Here is a 25,733-nt window from a genome sequence, read left to right as displayed (position 1 = left end):
CCAGTCCAAAGATACACAAAGTAAGGAACATTCCCATTCTAATCAGGAGTGAAGCGGAGAAAGAATTAGATAAATTAATGGAAGCTGATATCATCGAACCAATTGAGTCTTCCGAGTGGATTTCTCCTGTAGTAGTAGCTAAACGTGCGAATGGAAAGATTCGTTTATGCATAGATTTGCGCCACCTGAATAAAAATATTTTACTGGATAAATTTCCTCTACCAAGAATTTCAGAGATGTTAACATTAATTAAGGGAGCGAAATGGTTTTCCACCATAGATTTGTCTGCAGCATACCATCAGATCAAATTGAGTGAAGCAAGTAAGAAGTACACTGCTTTTATTACTCCAGTGGGGTGTTTCCAATATAAAAGACTACCGTTTGGTTTAGCTTCAGCAGCTGCCATCTTCCAGAGGTTGATGTATCAGTTATTTGGGAAACATACCAATGTGAGATGTTTTCAAGACGATATATTGCTATTTGGCAAAGATAGGAGGGATCATGACACAGTTTTGGAGGAGGTTTTAAGTATTTTGGAAAAAAAAGGTTGGACTGTAGAACATTCAAAGTGTAAATTCAGGGTACAATCTGTAACTATCTTGGCCATGTTTTATGTGGGGATGGTGTAACCATGAAACCTAAGCTGGTGGACGCCTTTCTGAATTCTCCACATCCTACGTGTATAGAGGATATTAAGTCGTTTTTAGGAATGGTTGAGTTCTATGCAAAATTTGTGAAAGTTTTTTCTGGCATGGTGTACAACATCAGACAATTGCTGAAAAACCATGTCAAATTCGATTGGTCATGTGAATGTGAGATGGAGTTTAAACATGTGAAAAAAGCAATTGCACAGGCTCCTATTTTGAGTAGCTTTGATCCTGAATGTACAAATGTGGTAACTGTGGATGCCAGCAATAAAGGTTTGGGTGGTGTGTTGACACAAATTGATGCTTCGGGAAAGGAAGTTATAATTGCTTTTGCTTCTCGTGCATTATCACCGAATGAAGAAACATTTTCGGTAATAGAGAAGGAGACACTTGCATGTATTTGGGCACTGGAGCATTACAGATCTTTTGTGTGGGGTAAGGAATGTATTTTACAAACTGATCATAAACTGCTAGTGAAATTACTGACTACTGAAGGAATGTGTAAAGCATCAGCGAGGATTGCAAGAATGTCAATGCGCTTGCAAGATTTTGTTTATGAAATCGAATATGTTCCTGGAAGAAGTAATGTGTTGGCATATTATTTGTCCCGAATGCCTACTGAGATATTAGAATGTGATGTGAGTGAAGAAGAGGAGTTACAAGTAGCATTAATTCATGATGGTGATGCCATAAGCATAAAGGAGGAGGTGTGGAAAGAAGAATATTCTAAAGATAATGATTTACAATCATTGTCGGAATGTGTGATGAAAGGTTGGCCTAACAAGTCCAAAATTTCCAAGGTGCTTAAACAGTTTTGGGAGGTGAAGTGTGAGCTTTCACTTGTTCAGGGAACTATTTTTAGAGGCGATAGAGCTATACCACCAAAGGTACTTAGAAATACGATTTTAAAGTTATGTCATGAAACTCACTGTGGTATAGTTAAAACCAAACAAAGGTTGAAGAGATGGTACTGGTGGCCTGGAATAGATGTTCAGGCTGAAAGGGTTGTAAAGGAATGTATCATTTGTGCTAATTCAGATAAAACTTTGAATACTTTAAAACCGAACATGTGTGAACCTATTGTTCCGAGTAAGCCGTGGCATACTGTTGCAATCAACATCATGGGTCCCATTGGGAATCCTGGAAAGTATATTATTGCTATGATTGATGTTTTTTCTAGGTGGCCAGTGGGGAAAATTGTGGATAAGGTGGACTCTGTGGAGGTTTTAACATTTATGGACAGTACTTTTGTGGAGGAAGGTTTACCTGTACAGATCATTAGTGACAATGGGGTGCAATTTACTTCTGCTTTGACGAATAAGTATTTTGAAAGAATTGGGATTAAACATAGAACTACATCCTTATACAATCCAAGTGGCAATGGAATGATCGAAAGATTTAATAGAGTTATGAAGAACGCAATTCAGATTGAGTGTAAGAATGGGGACGATTGGTCGGTTCAAGTTTATTAAACACTGTGGTCTTATAGAACCTGTTATCATGAAGCTCTTGGCCTATCTCCTTTTGAGTTAATGAGAGGCAGGGTACCAAGGACAAAATGCAACCCGGAGTGGTTGTTGGAGGTTTCTGAATGTAAGGTGCCTTTTGGGAAAGTGAGAGATCAAATCATGAAGAAACATATGGTTTATAAACAGACTTTTGACAAGAGAAGAGGTTCAAAAAGAGATGTAGAAATGTGTGTAGGTAACTGGGTTAAAGTGAAGAAACCATGGAGAGTAAGAAAGGGTGAGAGTCAATTTTCAGAACCTATTCAAGTAAGCAAAGTTTTACATAACGCGGTCCTTCTGAGCGATGGGAAGGTATGGAACCTTAAAAGGATAATGGTGTTTAAAGGTCAGCCTACAGAGGGATTAAATATAAGTGATATTGGAGTAGGGAAGAATAAATTGAAGGACAATTTGGAAAAGGAGTTATGTATAAATGACAATGTTGAGAATAATGTGTATAGAAGGAATCTGGAGCAAGTTGTGGAAGAAGTAGTTTTGGAATGTGAGGATGTTCCGACATGTGTTGCTAGTGATGTAGGAGATTGTGCTGAATCTATGGAAATGCGTAATACTTCCAATGTAGGTAGTAACAATGAAAGTACAACTCGTATAGGCAAAAGAATTTCTTCAAAACCGAAATGGTTGGATGATTATATTTTGTAATTTTATTATTGTGTATCTTTTACTTGTAATTATTTGTTTCTTATTGTTTTGTTGTTCCAATTGTTTTTTCATTTTGTTTTTAAGGGAGGAGATGTGTTATGTTGTTATTCAAGTTTAGAAAGTTTAGAATTATTGATATTCAAGTTGGAAACTATTGTGCTAGAGCGTGGTTGTTGCGTGGCTCCATTCTGATTCGAGGGAGGTTGGAGATCGGATTTGGTGAGAGACACGCAGCACACACTGCAGTTTTGGCAAGCCTTTAATATTTGTATCTTACAAATAAAGCAAGAATTAAAAGTACAAAGTCTCCGACTTTACAGCCGTGTAGTATGTTGAGTGCTAGAATTGGCTGATTGACATACAAGCCAACGCTAGGTCAGTTTGCTCACAGTGACCAGAAACCAGGGCGTTCACTGGATGACAAAAGCAGTAACATAATTAGCTGTCTTTCTGCATATTTCAAATTCCGCACAAAAGCTGTCTGTGAAAACATTAATTCTGGACAATGGACATAGCACCGAAATGATGTACTGTCTATGTAAATAATAGACAGGTGGTCCCCCTAGAGTGCGAGGAACTGATGAGAGTCCAGTGGGTGTGAATTTTAGCAAGGAGGAGGAGAGATCTGATAGTGTCACTGGCTTGCACAGGATTAAATGATGTACTTTCGAGAGGCTGCCCCAAGCAATTGCAGCCTCCCTGCAGCAAAATACGATTAGGAAGGTCTTTCGAAATATGTGTGCACATAAATAATTCCAATAAATCCCGGGGGAAATGCAGAAAGTGCAGGGGAAAAAACAATGAACAACATTACTCGGACTCATAGCACAACCGAAGACGCGCAGGGGAAGAACAATGAACATTACTCGGCATCATAGCACAACCGGGTGAGCGCAGGGGGAAAAAACAATAAATAACATTAATCAGACTCATAGCACAATCGGGCAAGCACAGGAGAAAAACAGTAAACAACATTACTTAGAAGTCCAAGCACCACCACGGTGTACTTCACGCAGCCACACAATGGCATGGACGGCAGGACAGCAAAGCAGAGAGCAGGAAGTGAAAGCAGACAACGTGCTGGCCAATCAGCAGCTCTCAAATTAGAGCGACGTTGGACTAAGCCAATGGTCAGTTCAGGTAAGTATGGGGTGGATTGTAAGCCACATTTAAGATTTATTTTAACAACATAATATTTTGCAAGCACAGCTCGCAGCCGTGCGCGTGCAGGATATACCTAAAAAACAGTAGTGTGAAAGCATTTTTAAAAAAAATGCTGGTGGGAGTAGCAACACAGAGGGTAGAAGTGAGAGGAGCAACACAGAGGGCCGGGTGGGGAGGAGAAGCAACACGCATACATAGGCAAGAAATTAACAGGGGAAGTAGAAGGGGGTGAGTGTAACATGGAGGGGGGCAGGGAGAAAAACACAGGAGACCGACAGCAACATGAAGTAGAGGGGAAGAGAAGTATATCAGGGAGACAGATGGAAAACAAAGGAGCTTCCAAGGAGTGTTTAACCCAAAAGAAGAAAGTAGTGCTTGAACAGCAAGCGATGGAGGATAGAAGTCAGCCAAACAAAAGAGATGGTAAAGGAGCTATACTCCATAGGAGTAACAGGGACAAGGTTGACAAGCTAAGACACAAGTAAGAAGCAGAAAAATGAGAATGAGAGGAAACCCAACTTAAGCAATTGGCGGGCTACCTGACCCTGTATGTTCCTGGTAAGGCCACAATATGCTTCACAACAGCTAGTGCATGAGCTGTCTTGTAGGCAAGACCTAAAAATGGGTGGGGTGGAAGGAGGGGGGAATTTCTCATAGGTTGTGGAATGGGCTAGGAATTTCCTTACCAGGGAATAACTCTTGGACAAAAATAACTTAAAAAGGCATTGAATCCTTGCTACATTTGCTCACTCAGTTCGCAAATCAAACCTCAGTAGCGCCCAAAGTCTAAGGTAACAGCAAACACCTTAGCAGCAACTCTTGCTCCGTGTACAGATCATGCAAGGGGACATCAAATAATCAGTTGGTAGTTTACTCACCTGTATTTTGCATGTTTTCAAGCTTTAAAAACAGGTTGCATTCGGCTTTCAAAGACAATGTTGTTTCTTTTATGTTGATCAGTGGAGTTCTGACAACTTTCAAGGGACTGTCTTTCACTCGTTGCCTTGCCTCTTCAAACATTTCCTTGGAAATAAGGGTTTGATGATCAGATACTGAATTTCTGGAAATAGAAAAAAATTAATTTGTTGGAAAGTTCACTTTAAAATCATGCCTGGCGCATGCATCAGAAAATAAGTCAGCTTTTTGAGGCACTGTGAGCACTAGGGCAGGAAGATATCTATAGTCTGTGATCAACACTATCTTTAAGGCAAAACTAAATACATTCTAACTGCTAGAAATGCATTAGTAGTACTGGAATTTACAAATAACACCTAACAATAAAAGCAATAACTAGGTGTTCTGATGCTATCCAATCTGCTTTATGTAATAAGAACCAGTAGGCTGTGATCTGGCCCATCATGTGGAGCCCAGGATAAGGAGGAATGTGTCTTATTAAGCCAATGTTTGTACAATTCAGTTATTGTTGTTATAGTTATTTATATAGCGATTACTACCCCTGACAAGGCGTCAAATCACTTTTCAGCGAGCAGCACGCTACTCCGGAGCCCATGAGGAATTAGTGGGGGATTAGTATAGGGAAATATGAGTTCAGTTTTAGTATTGTTATGAGTTAAATTGATTTTGGCTCAGCCTTTGTTGAGTCCACTCAGGATGAGGACGTAGTGTGGAATATTCCCCCACTTCAATTTCAATCTACACTACGTATTCCTTCCCCTAGGGTGTCTCAGATAATAGACCTTGTACATACATATGGCCTCCGTTTTGGAAATGGCCGATTTCCAAATGATAACCCTGCTAGGCCCACTTTTTTTTTTTAGAGGTAATTATAGCAGTTGTTTGGATTATGCCATCTTGGATTTGCGAGTTTGGCATCTCATAACTAACGTAGAGGTGGGTCTTCCCCGCACTAGCGACCATGCCCCCCTGCAAATTGCATATAATGTAGCCCTGTTTGATCTACCCACTGGTTTGGTTGGTCGAAGTGATCTGTTGAAACTTTCCACTAATAAGCATGCGGTAAAGTGGCCTTCGTTTCTGAAATCTAACTTATTGAATTATAAGCTTGGCATTATGATGTCCTGTCACCAACTCTTTGAGGACTCCATCGTACTATCTCCCTCAGAAAGTTTGTCTGCCCATGTGTTTTTTTTTGCCGAACTTAAGGAGCTTTTCACTAAACCTTCCAAATCCCAACCAAAATCTTCTGCTCCTAGGTGCAAATGGTTTGACAAAGAGTGCCGCGTGGCCAAGCATCTTCTATCTGAAGCCTTAAAGTCAAAGAACCGGGATGACATTATATATGCGAGAAAGAACTATGTGTCTACTCGTACGCTATCGAAACTCAAACATGAGGAGCATTTATGGGAGTGTCTGGCGGAGGCTGCTAGTTCTCGCGACGCCAAGCTCTTTTGGACTTTGGTTGCGCGCAGCGTCCCAGGCCTGTCATCCACTACTGAATGTCATATCGACTCAGGAACCTGGTTCTCTTATTTTCGTGAATTGTATGGCTCTCGGTTGGAGTTTTATGATACTTCCACAGATTATGCACTGTGCCAGCCAGAAATGCTGCCCTTCACCCTGAAAGAAACAGAGATGGCAATTTGCGCTCAAAGATCTGGTAGGGCTCCTGGCCAAGATGGTATTCCCTCGGATCTGTACAAATCAGACCTACCTGTGTGGACCCGATACATTAACAGGGTATCAAACACTGCCATGGCATCTCGATCTTATCCGGTTTCGTGGAAGATGGCGATTATTGTCCCCGTCCATAAAAAAGGAGACAAGAGCTCCCCTGGGAATTATAGGCCTATTAGTCTATTAGACAACTTGCAGAAAATGTTCTCGTACCAGTTACTAACTAGATTAAAACAATGGATAACGAAAAATCAGGTCTTAAGCCATCTTCAGGCAGGATTTAGGGACAAGATCAGCACCATTGATCAGATCTTCCGATTTACTATCATTAAGTGGAAGACCGTAGATGTAGACAAAGGCCACTTATTTGTGGCCTTTGTTGATTTGAAATCTGCGTTTGACCTTGTCCCGGGTGCCAAGCTTTGGGAGGTCCTTAGTACCACCGGTGTTCCGGGTTCCATGATTAACATCATCAAGGATCTTTATTCTGATAACTGTGCTAAAGTCCGTTGGGGTGCTATTGGCGATCTGACTCCTGCTTTTCCAACTGCACGGGGTGTGAGGCAAGGCTGTGTCTTGGCGCCCACCTTATTTCTCTTGTTTATTAATGCCTGTTTGCCATACCTCTCAGACTGTCAAAGTGATGCCCCTAGCCTGGGCGGGCAGAAGATTCCCTGTCTTCTGTTTGCAGATGATACCCTATTGTTATCACGTACTGCCATGGGCCTTTCTAGGCTGCTCTCCAGATTTCTGGAGTTTTGCACTGACCATGGGTTATCAATTAACTCAGCAAAAACAAAATACATGGTTTTTGGAGATATTAGGCAAAAAATGAAGAGGCCTGTGTATTTAGATGGTGTCCCCTTGGAAAGGGTGGGTACCTTTGATTACTTAGGCATCAAAGTGGAAGATTCACATCTTTGGCATGCCCAACGCCAAAAATCTTTATTATGCCTGAAGCAGAGGGCGGGTGGAATTGTCAGATTTGCCTCTAGTTCTCCAAAATTTGCAATATCCCCTGCACTGGAAATATACAAAGCTCAAGCTAGGGGGGCCGCCTTATATGGAGCTGAACTTTGGGGCCATTGTAATTTGGCGAATCTGGCTAGGGCGGAAAATCAGTTTCTAAAAATGATGCTAAAGGTTCCATCGAGTACCCCATCCTTGCCCATTCGCCTGGACCTAAATCTTTTTTCAATTTCACAGATTGCTGCCCTAAGGCCTCTGCTGTTTTGGATTCGGTTGTGGACAACAGATGCCCTAACCCCTTTTCGGTGTGGCCTTCTCAACATGGTGGGCCACGATTCTAGTATTAAAACTAAATGGTGTTCTTGGCTTAGGGTCCTATTGGCATGATCCTATTTCTATTCCTAAAAATGCTGCTCAGCTGGTAAAGGATGCTTTTTGGCATAATGTTCAGGTTGGACAATTTGTTAGTTCTATGCCATTGTCTATGTCCGACAATTTTTTACTTGTTAAATGCCATTATGAATTTGAGCCCTTTTTGGACGCAAAGTTATCTCCCTTTGCTCGTGCCCTTTTTATTAGGTTTAGGATCGGGTCTCTCCCTCTGTGCTGTTTTACGTATAAATGGTCCAGCTCAAATAATAGATCTAAACACTGCCCGATGGGTTGTAAAAGTGAAGAAACTGTTTCACATGTTTTCTTCCACTGTCAAGCGTATCATAAACAAAGAGCACTTTGGCTCATTCCGCTTTGCAAACAATTAGGGGTTAGATCCTGTCTCCACGCTGAGAGAATTTTAAAATGCGACCCGTCCGTCCAAATAGCTCTACCAGTGGCAAGATTTCTTGAGTCAATCTGGCGGTTGAGATTAGCAGTTTTAAGGAACAAAACTGTGTAGTTACTGTTTAGTTTTACCTATGTATATTTACTTAATTCGGATGTATGATTGTAGTCTTTGTTGTATAGGACATAGACTTTGGTTCGGTTTATTATGGATTATTTATAGATCTATGGAACTGATCCCTCATTTTATGTCGTGAGAATTTTAAAATGAGATTCATCCACCCAGATAGTTTTATTAATGGTAAAAAAAAAAAATGTATTATTCTGACATTCGAGATTAGCAATTTTAAAGAGTAAGATTGGGAATTAATTTTATATTTAATTATGTATATTTATCAAATTGGATGTGTGATTGCTCCTCAGGATGTAGACATTGGTGTATTATATTTTTAACTAGTGCTGCTTTATGGAACCAGTTTCCTTATTGAGTACAGCCTTTCATTATATTAAGTGATGTTTATCTGACTGTTTATTTATTTTTTTTGTTTGTTTTTAACTTGTTTTGTCCTTTTTAACTGTGTTTTTATTTTACTTTTTTAGTACCTCCCTGCTTTTAAGAAGCTCTTTTTCTCTTTGTCGTGTATTGTACTTTAATGGTTTGTTTTTTACTTACCGAAATAAAGTTAAATGATGATGATGAGTTAATTTGAGCAGAGGACATGTGAGTTTATTAGTTGAATTTACTAGAGTAATGGAGGGATAGAGGAGGGATGAATCCAGAAGTGTTAATTGGGGATTTATAGTAATAGGATGAGGCTTGGGATGAGTAAAGGAGAGATGGAGGAGGGAAGAGGCTGTGGATAGGGTTAGGGAGATCATAGTAGCAGGAGGGGTTTTGGAAGAGCAGTGGCGGCCGGCAGCTTTAGGAGGGAGGAGGGCGGGCGGGATACACACACACACACACACACTCATTCTTTCACACACAGACACGCACGCACACACGCACATCCATTAACATCACTCATACCATTCAAACATGCACACACCAAACATTAATTTTAAAAGATCGCACACACTCATTCTTTCACACACACACACGCAAGCACATCCATTAACAACATCCATAACACTCAAACATGCATGCGCGCACCAAACATTCAATTTCAAACATCACTCACACACACACACACTTACCTTCAGCCTCCAGGTCCCAGGAGGGTTGGGAATGCTGCCTTAGGTCAGCCAATGAGGGAAGGCAGCAGTCCCAGCCTCGTCGCAGAGTGGGATGGGGTCAGTGAGACTGCTGACCCCACCCCACTCTGTGATGAAGTGTCACCAATCACGCATGTCTGCTCCTGGCTGCCTGACCTGACCTGAACATGGAGAGTGTCTGTCAGGCTGACCTTTGTTCAGCCTGACAGACACTCTTCATGAGGGGCAAAAGGTGGGAGGGCGTGGCCGCCACTGTGGAAGAGTCAAGGTAAGATAAACGAGGGAGAATTTATTAGGGTTGTTTGGGAGATCATGGTAGTAAAGTGAGGTATGGGTGAGCTAGATGTGGAAGAGGAGGGAAGAGCTTAGGCAGGGTTATTTTGGAGATGAAAGTAGTAGAATGGGTTGGGATGAGTCAGAGTGGGGATGGAGGATAGGTTGATAGAGACATGACATATGGTGATGGGTAGACAGTAATGCTTACAAGAGAGTACATTTATATTATGTTTATTTAATTATAATTTTATTTATATATATTTAATCATTATTTTATTTTTCTTTCATGAATTTATTGATTATTTTTTTACTTTAATTATCTTATTTATAATTTGAGTTTTTTTTTAATAGATTTTATTTTATTTACACACACATACACACACATACACATATATATATATATATATATATATATATATATTTTATTATTGGGTTCTGAATCTCCTTGGGGGCATAATCTTGATGCTGAGCTTTATGTCCATCTCAGATGACACTCTAACCCTTAATTGCGCTGAGCTTGAACATAGGAAGAGTTTCTGAATGTTTTTTTTAACCCTGTAAGCAATACAGTGAATATGATATTATTTTATGACCATAATGATGTCTATGAAGGGAGATGAGAAAATTACCATTATCAAAAATTCCAGAGGAGCAACAATTTTCTATACTTACCTCTCTTTTCAATTGGACTCTTAGGAGTTATGTCGCAAAAATGGCCATTTCTATGAACTTATAGACCCTCTTATGAACTTATAGGTCTTTATTTGTAATCAGGTTTAGGATAACTTCTTCCTTATAATTTAATAAATGCAGAGAACAGAAGTTACATATATATTCACAGGATATAGGATTGAAGAGAAAGCAACAAATACAATCTTTTTAACAATATCATTGTTTTTTAATATTTAGTTGCACTTTATATGCACGTTTTGCACACATTGTTATTGTATTACTTAGCACTTAGCACTTTAAGCCTAGGCCTTGTTTTAAATATAGATCAATAACATGCATCTATAGAGCGACGCATTATACAGATAAATACGGTAGATCATAATTGACTGAATGTTTTTTAGATATGGAGACCCATTACAATATGAGGTCGCTTTGATGATATAGAAGAGATTGCAATATAAATATAGTATAAGTGACTGATATATCAAGGAATTGGTGCATGATAATTGAGATTTGGATAAGTAACCAATTAATTGCTTTATAATCATTTAATAATTGTAATAGTGATTTTTTACTGAAAAAGTTCCTTTAAAAAAATGTCTTTTATGGGGAATTTTTTAGAAAGGATTAATTATAATAATAATATTTTTTTATGATAGGTTGTTATATCCAATTTCTCATAATCTATCTATTTTCAGGATCGATTCATGTGTAGTAATAGATTCTGTACAGCAGTTTTTAACACTTTGCAACATATATGAGATTGATGAATTGATGATAAATTATATGCATTACTATTTATTGAACAGGCAACTTATGATTGACATCAGACCTAATTATAATTAAAATTAAAATTATGTATTGTCTATTTGGGTTATCTTAAGTTACATTCAAAAGATATCCATGTCCAACTAATTGAAAATTTCTTAAATTATTCCAAAGAATATAGGTGATCCCCGTATTAATTGTGGAATTTAAAATATAACTATAGACTTTAGCATGTTTTAAGATGGCCGCCGCTTTAGTTCACATTGTTATGCTATGGAAATAGACGAAGGACTCTTAATTTGCACTTAAACGATGCCGGCTTTGTAGCCAGATTTGTCCAGTAGAAGGCGTTCTGCCGAAACGCGTTGACATCGCATTTCAGGACACTGTGTTACCTGCATTAAGAAATAAATTTATGAACCATTTCCGAGCTTGCTGGATGTGAGTTTGTTTCGATATTGGGATTCAACCAACGGGATCGGTGCAGCCGTCAGATGGCCATCTGTCCATCTGTTGAAGATTTATATATATATATATAGATATATAAATTCACATATATCATATACATATTTAATTGTGAGTAAATATACATTTGGTAAACAGGTTTAAAGAGTATGTGTGTAATTTATTGTTATGACATAGAAGTGATACATAGTTCCTAAAGAACTATACATATCTAGAATACACACATATTCACATTAAAAATATTTATCAACACAGGCACTGGATTAAAAAAAGAAGTTGGAAGGCAAAACCTGCTAACCTGCTCACTTTCCAAAATTAGACACTACACAAATCAAGATGATACGCATTTTCCCTATGTGTCAACTTGTCTCAACTCCTGGAGTGAGAAGTCACAAGTCGAGAGCCGGATCAGAAATTAACATCCCCAGCCATAGACAAGTAGTGAAAAAAAAGAACTCAATACAGATAAAATCCCTCAAATAACGTTAAAATGCCTTACAAAATCAGCATTTTTTTCTTTTTGCTACAATGCTGAGATAATGTGCCCTGCTGCCCCTTCCCTTTGTCTCTGGGTCATTCCAAGCACTGCCCTGCTGCAAGTTTGCCGAAAGTAAACACTAGACGGCAGCAAGCCAGTGAATATGGATAATACTAGCAGGCATTACCATGCTTATCTTAGGGCCAAGGCTGCCGACTTTGTAACTGGGGAACCGAGTTAGAGTCCTAGTGTCTGCTCATCAGCCTGTGATTGTGGCCACATCACTTCATGTCCCGTGCCTCAATGCCAGTGCATTTATTGATGCACCTTAGGCAGACCTTTCTCCAAAGCAAGAACTGCAATGTTTGGGTTGCCTCAGTTATTATTTGGGTGGTATCAAATAAACCAGTATTTCCTTCAGATTTTGTATTTAATTTACTATGAAGTCTGCCTGCCATCTAAATTCTCTTAACCCTCTAGACACTATACTACAGCTACAGTCAAAAGTACATGCTGACTGGGTAGAAGCAGCTGCTGCACCAAAGTGCTTTGTGTACCAACCAAAGTGGTACAGAATGATTTTAAGAGCCTATGTCGAATGTGTCCTGTAAGACCATGATGAGGCTACTGAAGAAGTAGTTCTTTCAAATCTCACTGAAACATGGTCACACTTGTCTTGTTCTTCATGCACTCTACGCTATTCCCTCTTCTTACTGATAAAGCACGACCATTCTATGGGTATTCTCATTATCAGGATTTTCCTTCAAACACACTAATATAACACCATCAGACTTAAGCTGTATACATCCATTCCAACTGTTGTGCACTGATTACTGCTCAGCTATTCCGCTACAGGATCGTTCTCATGGTTATCACGAGCCATAGTAAAACAACATTTTGTCTCTACCTTTCTACCAATCTGATCCATATTTCGGTCTGCACCAGCAGGGAATCCATCCAAAACCAAGGAGCTCACAACAACTACTGAAAGCTTCACCATTAACATGTTTTATGACTTCAACGTATCTACAACTTAATACAATTGTATTTTGCAAGTTTGCGCCGCTTTAGCGTAAAAAATTGACCCAAATGCGGCGCTACAAAAAGTATAAATATGGGCCGAAGTACTCAAAGTCAGGAGTACAGCACAGCCAGCTTGATGACAGTGAAAGCTGACAATTGGGGTCCAAAATACTGTTGTCATATGCAATTAGCTAAGCAACTTTAAGTCGCCTGATAGAAATAATATTCTGTCAGAAAACCCTGGGCCTTGCCATCCAAAGTTACCTGCCACCATGCTAAAATAGGCAAGAGATTGATAGAAAAGAGCAAAATCTTTAATGAACAACCAAATGGGTTGCCACCTAGAAGAATTATACCTCCCACCAGCCCTCCTTACTTCACTATTTCTTCGAAACTCTGCACTAAAATGGACTCGTGAGGTGGAAAACCTAGGAAACCAGTTTGCTAGAGAGCATACACAACAGTTTATGCTAGATGGTCATGAGACAACAGTGTCAAGTTCAGAGAAGCACCATTTAGTAAAACGCCATTATGCAAGAGTGTGCTGCAGCCTTTCCATGCAATTTTGTACATCTTCTATTGAAAGGTTTCCTAAACTTCACAAGACAGACCACATACCCTCTTTAACTAACAAAGATAAGTATTAAAAAAAATTGTCCACTGCTGTGCAGGCTGAGATTGCATTACTGGAGCTTATTTTGTAAATCAGAGGTGCTTAACCTTTCCACGTCTTTGGACTCCCAGTGAATCACTTCTAGAAAATGGAGAATCCCCATTAAGCAATTTATATTTGAACTGCAAGACAATATACAAAAATAAAGAAAGAACTATACATCAAAGCGATACACAAATTATGAACTATGAAAGTTGCAGATTTCCAATATATGATTGTATTTCTAAAAGACAAAGCAGTATGCTAGATTCTAGCATATTGCTTGCAATACATGCTCTCTTTTTGTCAGTGCAAAAAACGACTTAATTTGTTGCCACCAATTGTGTATTCTAGATTCAGTCAGATGTGCTAGTGTTGCTCTCCCACGAATCAAGCTAAAAATACCAACCTAATGTTCAGCCTCAAACTTCAGTCTTTCACATTTACAGAGCTTTTTAAAATGTTACATTTTTTCTGTTCACTGTGCCACTAAAACCAAGTGATACCATGCTTTTGAGCCCTCATATGAGTGAAAACATGCATAGGTTGCTTGTGTTATAGTTCAGGGAGGACCTGTACTGGTAGCTCAGACTGGAGTGTTCCCACTGCAGCTGGGTCAAGACATATTTGGACATGGCTGGATTCAAACTGAGGTGCCTGGTAGGTGAAAAACGATGGATTGGGATGCAAAACAAAGCGATTTCCAGTGGCTGAGATCAATTCAACCATCACCTTGTTTTTTAATACCCTAAGTGGGACAGGTATACCTAGACATTTATCCTTTGCACGCCGTCACTGGAACCAAGCTATACCTGGCTGCTGAGTCCGAACTAGAGTGAAATTGGTTCTTGGTTGCTTGTGCTCCAGTTCAGGGAGGATTTGGCTGGGCATTTCATGCTGGACTGCACCCACTGGGGCAGGGTTAAGACTGATTTGCAGATAAATGTGTCCAAACTGAGGTGGCAGTGTGTGCAAGATAACGACCGGCTGGGATGTGACCCTGAGTGATTATTAGTGGCTGAGATTGACTAACATTCCATCCATCACCATTTTTTGTATACTTTAGTTTCTTGGTAACCTAAAGTAGTAGAATAATTGCAACTCCACTAAACAGAGCCTCAAATGTATTTTTCGAACAGCTTTCCAAACACACACGGTCAACTAACAGAGCAGCATGTGTCCAACCGCAAGACATCCCACGTTCCCTCTGAAACAAAACCAACACTGAGACAACACTTTTCCCAGAATTTATGAATATAAGATTTTGCCAGAAATCAGGATCAGAGACCTGATGAAATCCTCCGTATTTTGCTTCCCCACTTTGGAGGTCATAACCCACAATGTCAAAGCAAAGTGAGGAGTGCACATAGATTAGGGTAAGCATAAAAAGGACTGCCCAGCCCATCATTCGTGATACGCATTTTTAACAATTTATGTTTGTTTGAAGCTAGTCAGCATTGTAAAGAACTGTGATACTGACACACATCACTCCTACGGGTCGTACTTCGGTGACTGGAAGCAGGCTCTGGATACAATGGATATGAACTGCCATGTAAAGAGCTGGCCGAGTTCTTCCTTCTACTTATTTATTTACTTCGATTTTTTGTTAAAGGCCCCTGTCCACTCAACTGCTGAGTGCAGAGCACTCAAGGAATATAGCAAATGGGTGAACAGAAAACGCTAGATATGATAAGGTATCCCAAATTACCCTTGCATTAATAACCTGTATAATAATCAAACTAAAGAGTTCAACCTGGTTTTAAAATCAAAGACATCCAGGCCCTGGGTGTAAAGGGAGGTCCAATCTTAGGTGTCTAACTGGCAGGACCCATAGAGCCTTAGACTCGCAGCCCACCCAAAAAAATGAAATGAGACCGAATATCTGCACACATCAATTCCTATATGATTGAATTGCTCTGGCATTTAACATAGCATGTTCCTACCCTTGAGAGGAAAAGAATGCTTTCTCAGAAGAACATATCTACAACATTTCTAATGTATGGTTAGTAGAGGATTGGCGGAGATGTTGCCTCCCAAAAAAGTGTTTACATTCTAATTGTGTTGTGACAGGCATGTCGCAGTGCAGTACTGCTAGAGAAATGAAGTAAAGGAATGTGAGGGATAGGACAGCAGCTCACTTATACAGGCCAACAGTTAATTTGGGTTGGATCAAGTTGGTACATCTTTATTGCAAATGACAAGATGCAGAATGCATCCTGAGAGGACATGTAAGAAAGAGGAATATCTTGCAGTGATGCTGGTTGGGTTTCATTATACAATACTATCACAATACCCCAACGACAATTCACCACAATAAATCATGAGCTAAGTCCTGTTAGCATGGCAAAGAGCAGTAATATGAGTCCGCCTATAGAAGATCGCAAAGAATGTATGTTTTAACCACATCTTGTATATATTGTACAGAGCACATTTGCACACATGTTTTTCACTACATTCACTTTCACTGCACCATCACTATAGGAGCACTGTAAGGACTGAATTCAAAATCAAGAATGACTGTGTTTTTTAGTAAAGATATAATAAAATATGAATTGTTGACAAAATGTGCACGTTTGAAGAGTGTTTAAACATTGTTTACCAGGAAGACAAGGGTTTTACTTCCCCCTGTAGGACCAATGTTTAATTACTTACATATATTAATGGCAGTGCTGGAACTGTGCCACACATGGTTTGGGGACAGTTGAGTATGAGGAGTTTGCATGGCTCCTGCAGTCTGCTTGGGTCACTCAGGTAGCACACCAGTGCTTCAGGCCCTGGTAACCCCTTTAACACCCATGCCCTGAGTACCACTGGTACCATATAGTAGGGACTTATATAGGTGTTAAAGTACTTGCCAGTTGGTGATACCAATTCACATTTACCAATTTAGGCAGAGAGCACTGGCAGTGGGGCCTGGTTAGCCACCTCTAGTGCACTTTCAACGTCAAAACCAACAGCATCTAGATCAAAAAGTGGGGGTGACTATCCAAAAAGTTCACTTTCCTACAGCATCTACCCTAATTCTCCTATTGGAATGGAGCCCCAGCTGACACCCATGATATTGCTGAGAATGTGTGAGCCAGTGATGGTTCAGGCTAATCTTTAAACTGTCTGGAGTTCACCAAGGGCAAATATCTTGCCCATTAGTGTTTCTAAGGGCAGTTACAGGACTTGGTATTAATCTTGGACCCTACCTATGCATGAACTTTCTTAAGTAATGCATTGTGTAAATGTTTTCCTTCATGTTTGAGCAACCTTTTAAGTCCTTTGACACATTTTTAATGTCTTTAAGGTTACTTTTGCTTTTATTTTAAGAAATTGTGTCCACTTGATTGGGGGGTGTTCACTCCCAATGTAAATATTACTTCTATATTACATTTTTGGCTTCTGTCTGAAACTTGGTCTCATATTTATTAATTTATGTACTTTGCTGGTTCCTGTACAGCGTCTAAGTTTCACATTTTAGCCACTTCTGAGCACTGAGTGTTGAGTGCTCTCCTGTTGGTGGTGTCTGGTCTCTCAATAGAGATGGAAATGGTCCTGATCTGATCGACCCAAAAGTGTGGGGTTTGACTCAGTTACCCTACCTTTTAAAACTCACAGAGCTTAGAAATACATATTTATAATGGCAGACGTAACTAATGTTGGACCTCTCCTACTGCTGATCATGCCAAGTAGATATTCCTGGGCCACTGGTAACAGTAAATACACACTTTCCTATTGATCACCACTTGGGATCCCCTGACAGACTCCAACTCCACCACACCATTCCTCTGTGTTGTGGGTACACTACAAGAGCTTGATTACAGTAAAGTTCTGTTGCTTGCAACATTCAGACTTATTTGGGTATATTCATTAAATCCTTGAATATCAAGTTTGCAATAACCAATGCTTCGTTATATATCTCATTTATTATAACCAATGCTTGTTGATTATGCACAAGATTGCATCCCACCTGCTCAACGTGTGCCAACTGTAACTGCAATAAACATGTGCTCTTCACAATGTGATCTGCATTGAACATATGCCACAAACAGGAGTATAATTGCTCATTTCCTTAACAAGCAATGAACTGCCTTTCCACCTGCTCCAACTGTAACTGTCAAAACATGTGCTTCTCGCAATGTGATTTGTATTGAATATGTGCCACAATCAGAAGGATAATTGTTCATTTCCTTAACAAGCAATCTACTGCCAAAGGGCACATGTGCACATTTGATTATTTAAGAAGGTTTGGGAGTCTGATGCCTTGCTTGGCTTCGTACCTATTGCTCTGCTCACTTGTTTCCAGTCAAGTCAAGTTCCTTGTTCTCCAGTCTGCCTCCAGTCGAGTTCCCTGTATTTCTCATTCTCCGACCAGCTTCCAGTCAAGTTCCAGTACTTTCCTCTGGTCACCTTCCAGTTGAGTTCCGGCAATCCTCACCCTCAGGTTGGCTTCCTGCGGAGTCCCGGATCTCCTCTTCCTTCCTATGCCGATTATCCCGTATTTCCTGTAAATGAGAGAAAATAAGAAAGGTGAACAAACCCAGTTTGGGTTCTCCTGAAACTTTCCAGCAAGTAACTTAATTTAAAGGTAAACAAAGATGAATACCTTAAAAGAAACACAACAGTTTAAATAATTTATGACAATTAGAACTAGAGTGATTTAGCATTTGGGTGGGAATCAAAGATACTGCTAAACAGACATTAAGGAAAGACGTATTTCCTATAACAAGAACTCCCCTGAGAATTAGGAGATTGGAAATAGAGCAAGTTTATCAAAACTATTATTGGCAAGAGATTACGCCAGAACACAAAGAAGCCTTTTAGTCCAGTTGATTTTTTTTTTTGGGGATATTGCTTCAGACACCCTGAAAGTATTGTAAAAAGAGGAAGAGACTTGTTCAGCCTTATAGAAACATATGCACAATGTGTCAACAATAACTGATATTATACATTGTACAATAGTTTATTGCAAGTCAATGTATCAATGAAGTAATTCTTTTTTAGCCCAGAGTCCTAAAAAACGAACCTAGTATTTTGAGAAATCAGAAGTCCTGAAGCCCAACACAACACGCAGTCCAGGGTCCAGCAGTCCGATTCAGCACTCCACAAAGCAGAAGCTGGTATATTCTCTTTTTCTTTTCCCAAAACCCCTTTCTCCTTGAGGACTTGCACGTTGGCAATGTACTCTTCATCGCAGTCACGTTAGTCCTGACCGGGATTGGGGAATTGTCATCGCCCAATCGGAACGCCTGGAATTCAGGTGAGTGGCTCGCATAGAACAGAAAGCTAAGCCACAACATTAAAGTTCCCTTGGGGCGAAGTCATCATAGATCACGAGTCTGTAACTGATTCATACAATTAAACCCCTACTGAGCAGTTGGCAGTTGTAGTACAAAATTCACAGGAACAAGTTCTGAAATTACAAACCGAGACTCAAGAGCTCAGGGAAACCCTAACCCGTTCCACAACCTTCACGCAATGGAGGGATCCCTCAGGACCAAGGCCCATTAATAATCTCCCAAAATGTGGTACTCAACCCTCCACTTCCACTCCTGCTAATCCCTCTGACCACAATCTACATGTAACAGTGACCACTCCGACATCTGTGCCGTTGGCCAACTCTGAAAAATTTACTGGGTATAGATCTCACTTTGCTGCTTTCATGAGCCAATTACAGTTGCATTTTTTATGTAAACCTCAAATATTTACATCTGATGTTGCCAAGGTAGCTTTTGTAGTTCCCTATCTTAGTGGTATTGCCGCCAATTGGTGTAATCCACTTATTGAAAAAAATGATCCCATCCTATATAATTTTGCCGCCCTGAAGGCAACCCTAGTGCGATTATTTTCAAAACATGTTTTTATCCAGTCTTGTGATAACAAATTAACCACAGGGGTCCAGGCAACTCCTCACTTAAATTACTACTTTTAACCCGTTAATTACAGAAACTACATGGCCTAAAGAAAAACATACCTCACCTTTTTTACAGAGGCCTGAGGGATGATTTAAAAGATAGTTTATCCCCTATCATTGAATTACCAGAAGATTGTACTGAATTTATTAATTTAGTAGTGAGACTAGATCATCAGTAAGGAGAAAGGAAATGTGAACGTCCTCGGAGTGAACCCAGGGTAGTTGTTTTAAAAACAGATAAAAAAGAAATCAAAGAAAAAGCACATGAACTAGAACCCATGCAAATTGGGGGAGTTAGAGGTCCTTTATCTTTTGAAGAGAAGTAACAGCATCATAAGGCCAATCTGTGCCTATATTGTGGTAAATCTGGTCACTTTGCACAAGACTGAATGTTGGAAAATGGGTTATTGGTAAGGGCAGGTAGGTACCTACACCTAGCAACAAGCCACTAACCTCCACCTAGGTACAGTTAGGTCTCAGTAAATTAATCCCAGCTCAACCCTTGGTAGCTTGGCAACGAGCGTCAAGGCTTAACTTAGGAGACAAATTGTAAAGCATTCAAATATCACAAAACAGTAATCAAATAAAACACAGGAAACAGTTTAAAAATCCAAAACCAATTTATAAAAATAGTTTATATTTTTATCTTTAAAATGACACAAAAACGATTAAAATCGGTTCAGGGGAACCGGAGATATGAATTTTTAAAGAATTATTATTTTTTCTAGCGCCTAGAAACAAAAAGCGCCAATCGGGTCATCTGGTTGCACCTCGACCGGGGCAAAGTCAAACTTTCAGGCCGACCGCGATGGAGCCCTGCTCGGCTACAGGTCGCGGGAGGCCTCGGTTAAAAAGTTACCTTCTGACTTAGTCTTTATTTTGAAGTTTTTCTTCACCGGGACGAACCTGCCAGTTGAATCCGACCTCCTGGAGCCCTTGTCCGGATACGCGATGTGGGTTTCCTCGGTGGAGACTTTTACCGTCGGACTTAGTCGTTTTTTCGAGATGAAAATCCTTCGACCGGGGTAAACCTGGATCTTGATCCGACGTCCATGGAGCCCTTCTCGGATACGATGGCTGGGAGGTCCCGGTCAACTTTTTACCTTTGGACTTAGTCTCTTTTTTGGATGTTTTTCTTTACCGGGACGAACCACAAAGTCAGGCCGGGTCGCGGTTGAGGCAAGCCGGCTAGAATTTCCGCGGCGGGTCGGTCCCTCTCTGGAGCTTTTTTCCAAAAATTCTCAAATCTTTTCCAAACTTCTGGGGCTTCACCCAGATGTTCTTTTAAGGTTCTTTTGGGGTCCACAGCTCACCCCAAGGGTCCAGAAGTTCTGTGATGGTCCTTGGGGGGTGCGGACTTCAACTCCCAGAATGCACCTGGCGCAAACTCCTTTTTGGCCACTGGACAGTGGTCAGCTGGTCGCTTTCTTCAGGAGTTGGTGCAGGGGACTCTGGTTTAGCAATTTTTCACCTGTAGCAAACAGGGAGTCCCTCCTTGAACCAGTTGAAGCCAGGCAAAGTCCTTCTTGTGGTGATGCCCAAGTGTGCAGCTGGTGCAGTCCTTCTGAGTGCAGGGTCCAGGTGCAGGCCAGGGGTCCAGCAGGGCAGTCCTTCTTCTTCTTTAGTTCCTTTCTTGTTGAATTCTGGAGGGGATCTGAGGTGTGGGGGCAGGTCTGCCAGTTTTATCCTTGCTCCTGGGTGAAAAGCAGGGGGGTCCTGGTCCTCCAATCAGGTACAGGGTCATCCCCCTGTGATGACCACTTCCTGGGAAGTGTGGCAAAAATCCATCCCAAAAGGCAAAAGTCTCTAAAAATCCAACATGGCTGAATCTGATTTTTGGAGGTTACATCTGGCTGAGCCCACCCACTGGTGTGGCTAAAAATCATAAACACACCCCTCTCCTGCCCTCTCCTAATCTAATCAAGGGGGCACCTAGCTGTCTGGGGTTGCAGGATGTGGGGGTGTTGCTGGGTGCTCCAGATGTCCTTCTCTGCCTTTGAAGACCAGTTTGGCAGCCCTCCCCCTTCCTGCCTCACCATCTGCTGAGGGGAGATTCTCTCCCCCAAGCACATTCCTTTGTGTGAAGCCCGGCCACTTCACACCTCATCAAGGCAGCCTGGCAGAAGCTGCTGCAGGCTGGCCAATACGAGCACAGCAGCAAAAACAATGCAGAGCTGAAATTAGCAACTTTTTAGGTAAAGTCTAAACTTTTTACCTGGACAAGTTATATTAAATCCAACAACTGGAAGTTGTGGGATTTATTACAACAATCAATTTGATACCAAATTCTTGGTATGTAACATTTAAGGAGACTTTAAAATGTAAAATAAAGTCTGCCCATTCTAGCCTATGAAGGCCATTTACTTCAATGAGGGAAAAATTAATTTGGCTGTTTTTACCTCACCAGGGCTTATAAATCTATTTGTATAAAGTCCCTGCTTATAGTTACATGGCACCCAGCCCTAGGGGCACATAGGGCACACCTTAGGGGTGACTTATATGTAAAAATAAGGTAGTTTAAGACTTTGGAAGTACCTTTAATTCCAAAGTCGAATTTGCATATAACTTTAATTTAAAAGCAGCCAGCAAAGCAGGCCTGCCTTTAAAATGACACTGGGTACCTCAGCAGTGCACCTAGGTGTGCACCACCTATGCTGTGGTCCCTAAACCTACATGCCCTACCATATACTAGGGACTTATAGGTAGGTTAACTTAGCCAATTATAATTAGCCTAATTTGCATATTGATTTTACACAGAGCACAGGCCCTGGGACTGGTTAGCAGTACCCAGGGCACCATCAAAGTCAAGAAAACACCAGCAAAAAGAGGAAAATGGGGGCAAAAAGTTATGGGGCCTCTGCAATCAGCCCTGTTTTCTCACACAACCCCCCCCAGCCCACACACCCAGGAGACTCAGCCCAACCCTGGGAGAGTCTTCCTGGCTTGTTAGGCGAGGAAGACAGTGAAGAAAACTGGCTGTCCTTTTGCAGAGCCTACTCTGCCTTATATCCTCCTGTCAGGGTCACTCCCTATGGGTAGTGAAGCCATCCCAACAGTAAAAGGACCCAACTCAAACTGAAACTTTCCTCTAGGGGGGTCTTCCTCCTTTCTCTCTGCCAACTTGGGTAGTGAGGTGCCCACCTCCCCTACTCCAAACTTTGCTAGGGCAACACCTAGCTTACCCAAAGAGGTCACCCAACACTTGAGCAACCCCACCATGACCAATAGGGTCAGGGGGCCTACTTTGCTATTGGCCCTGGGGTCTGCCTCCCAGGCCAAGTACAGTGCTGCCAGGAAGGCTAGCACCCAGCAGAGGCTACTGACAGCTGTCAGTACCCAGAACCACACCCTAACCTCTCCACTGACAGGTGGCTGAGCTGCTTTAGGGGCAACTTTGGGGTCCTGGCACCCCTCTTGCTGTCTAGAGTGGGGGGCTACCACCTCCTGTGGCAGACACCCTCCTTCCACTCTCCCTTCTGTCAGTGCAGGGGCAACACCTTGCATCTGGACAGCTGCCCGACTACTCAGGACTTCCTTGGGGTCAGGTGAGGCCTCACCAGTGCCAACTCTGGGCTCCCCCCTTACTGGGGCAGAAGGCCCTTGGCTCCCTGGAACTCTCTTTAAGAGTGGCCTACCCTTCCTTTTCTTCTTTCCTTTTCTTGGGGACCCCTGTCTCCTAACTGTAGGGACTGACTCCCCAGGACTTTGGGTTGGGGGGGCGCCCTGGGCGACCACCCCATCTGTGACCAGACTCACCTCTGGGAGGTCATTGCCCAGGATACAATCTAGGGGAAGGTCAGCACTGACTACCACCCTAATCCAGTCAAGGATACCCTCCCTCTCTAGGGGCACTATGGCTACAGGTTTGGAGGTGATCTCCCCTGTGGCTATCCTGACTTTCTTTGTCTTTCCTAGGACATACATGTCTGGGGTCACTAACCGGTCACTCACTATAGTGTGACTGGCACAGGTGTCTCTCAGGCCAGTGGTAGGGATCCCATTCACTTGAATGTGGTGGAAGTGTTTACTCCCACCCTCAGGGATCACCAGCTTACCATCTGGTCCTGTCTCCCAGCTCAATGCTAGGAGGACTTCATCATCTGAGGAATCCTCCTCTATGGCTACACTGGACAGCCCAGTGCTAACCACCTTCTTTGGACAGGCTGCATCTCCTCTGAAGTGACCTGTCTGCTGACAGTCAAAGCAAGCCCTACTGTCCAAGAGCTTTTTTAACCCTGGGTCTAACTGTCTCTGCTGGTCAGAGTGGGATTTACTCTCCTCCTTCTTAGGGTTCTGGGGTACAGAGGGAGTCTATGTGGTGGGCTTACCACCTCCCTCCTTAGGTTTTTGGGGACCTGTCCCCCCCTTCTTGGAGTCTCCCCCCTGGGACTTGACAACCACCCTGGTTCTCAACCACTCATCAGCTGCCTCCCCTACCTCTCGAGGGTTGGTCTGCTTAGAGTCCACTAGATGCTGGCGTAACCTTTCTTGGGTACAATTGGTCAAGATGTGCTCTCTCATGATCAGATTGTATAACCCCTCATAAGTATCTACTTTGTTACCAATAATCCAGCCCTCTAGTGCCTTTAGTGAAATGTCCACAAAGTCAACCCAAGACTGGGTACTGACCTTCTGGGTGTCCCTGAACTTCATTCTATATTGCTCTGGGGTCAGACCAAACTTCTTGGCTAAGCACCTCTTCATACTAGGGTATGAATCTGCCTCCTCCCCCCTTAAGGTCAGAAGCCTATCCCTCCCTGAGTTGGGGACCAACTCCCACAAAAGGGAACCCCAGTATTGAGGCCTAACCCTTCTCATTTGGAGTGCCCTCTCAAAGGCCCCCAGCCACTTATCTATGTCACCCCCCTCTACATAAGCAGGAACTACCCCCTTGGGTAATCTGGGGCAAACTCCCCCACCCATGGACACCTCAGCTTCTTTATCGCTGCTTCCATCTCTTTTCTCTTTGTATGCCCACTTTTTCTTTTCTAGGGCCAGCTTCTCTGCTTTCAAAGCTATGTATGCTAGCTGGGCCTCCAGCTCTCTTTCTCTGATGGATGGGTTCTCTCCTCCTGAAAGGAGCCCCTTCCCACCACTAGCTTTGGATCTGCCCCTAGTGACTGTGTTTACTGAGGACCGTTCTTCCTCATCCTCACTTGGGCTCAGATGCCTTCCCTCCCCTGAGTGGTTAGAGCTTGCATCCTCCCTTCTTTCTCCCTCCTCTGGAGCTTCTTCTGACTCTACCTCTTGGGCCTCAGCCCATGCTGTCAGGGATGTGATCAGGATTTGCTTCCTGAGATCAGTGGTTGCAGGCAACCCTCTTTCAATACACAACCCCCTAAGCTGGACTACTGTCAGTGTGGGTAGGCTAGCCAGATCAAGCTCCATGGTTCCCTAGTTTTGTGTCAACAAAAACATTTTGCAAAAATTGGAAACAAGAATTTAGAAAAATTAAAAAAATTCAATAATTGAAATTAATCCAAATTAAAAATTAAAAACAATTTTTGCACTAGGACAATTTAAAGGATTTTTAATTTGTTTTACCTAAAACTGTAACGTGATATTGAACACAAGTACAGGATCCCGTCGCTGCTTCCAAAAATGTTGGAAAATGGGTTATTGGTAAGGCAGGTAGGTACCTACACCTAGCAACAAGCCACTAACCTCCACCTAGGTACAGTTAGGTCTCAGTAAATTAATCCCAGCTCAACCCTTGGTAGCTTGGCAACGAGCGTCAAGGCTTAACTTAGGAGACAAAGTGTAAAGCATTCAAATATCACAAAACAGTAATCAAATAAAACACAGGAAACAGTTTAAAAATCCAAAACCAATTTATAAAAATAGTTTATATTTTTATCTTTAAAATGACACAAAAACGATTAAAATCGGTTCAGGGGAACCGGAGATATGAATTTTTAAAGAATTATTATTTTTTATAGCGCTTAGAAACAAAAAGCGCCAA

The 25,733-nt window shown here is 41.6% G+C and overlaps 1 protein-coding gene across 3 annotated transcripts in view; it reads right to left on the bottom strand.

The window, feature by feature from the left end:
• Window positions 1-25,733, bottom strand: part of LOC138288608 (L-threonine ammonia-lyase-like) — a 112,058-nt gene that overhangs the window by 73,114 nt on the left and 13,211 nt on the right. For 2 of the 3 annotated variants that reach the window (XM_069230103.1, XM_069230102.1), the window contains one exon: window positions 4,861-5,042. In XM_069230103.1, the coding sequence (XP_069086204.1) occupies window positions 4,861-5,002 (142 nt within the window). In that variant the 5' untranslated portion in view covers window positions 5,003-5,042. Of the gene's footprint in view, window positions 1-4,860; window positions 5,043-18,137; window positions 18,347-25,733 lie in introns of those variants that run through there. The other variant, XM_069230104.1, reaches the window with a different exon arrangement.

This window comes from Pleurodeles waltl, chromosome 4_1 (assembly GCF_031143425.1).
Source record: "Pleurodeles waltl isolate 20211129_DDA chromosome 4_1, aPleWal1.hap1.20221129, whole genome shotgun sequence".
Lineage (NCBI taxonomy): Eukaryota > Metazoa > Chordata > Amphibia > Caudata > Salamandridae > Pleurodeles > Pleurodeles waltl.
Note: the sequence above shows the minus strand (reverse complement) of the source record. Positions and strands in the feature narration are given on the sequence as shown.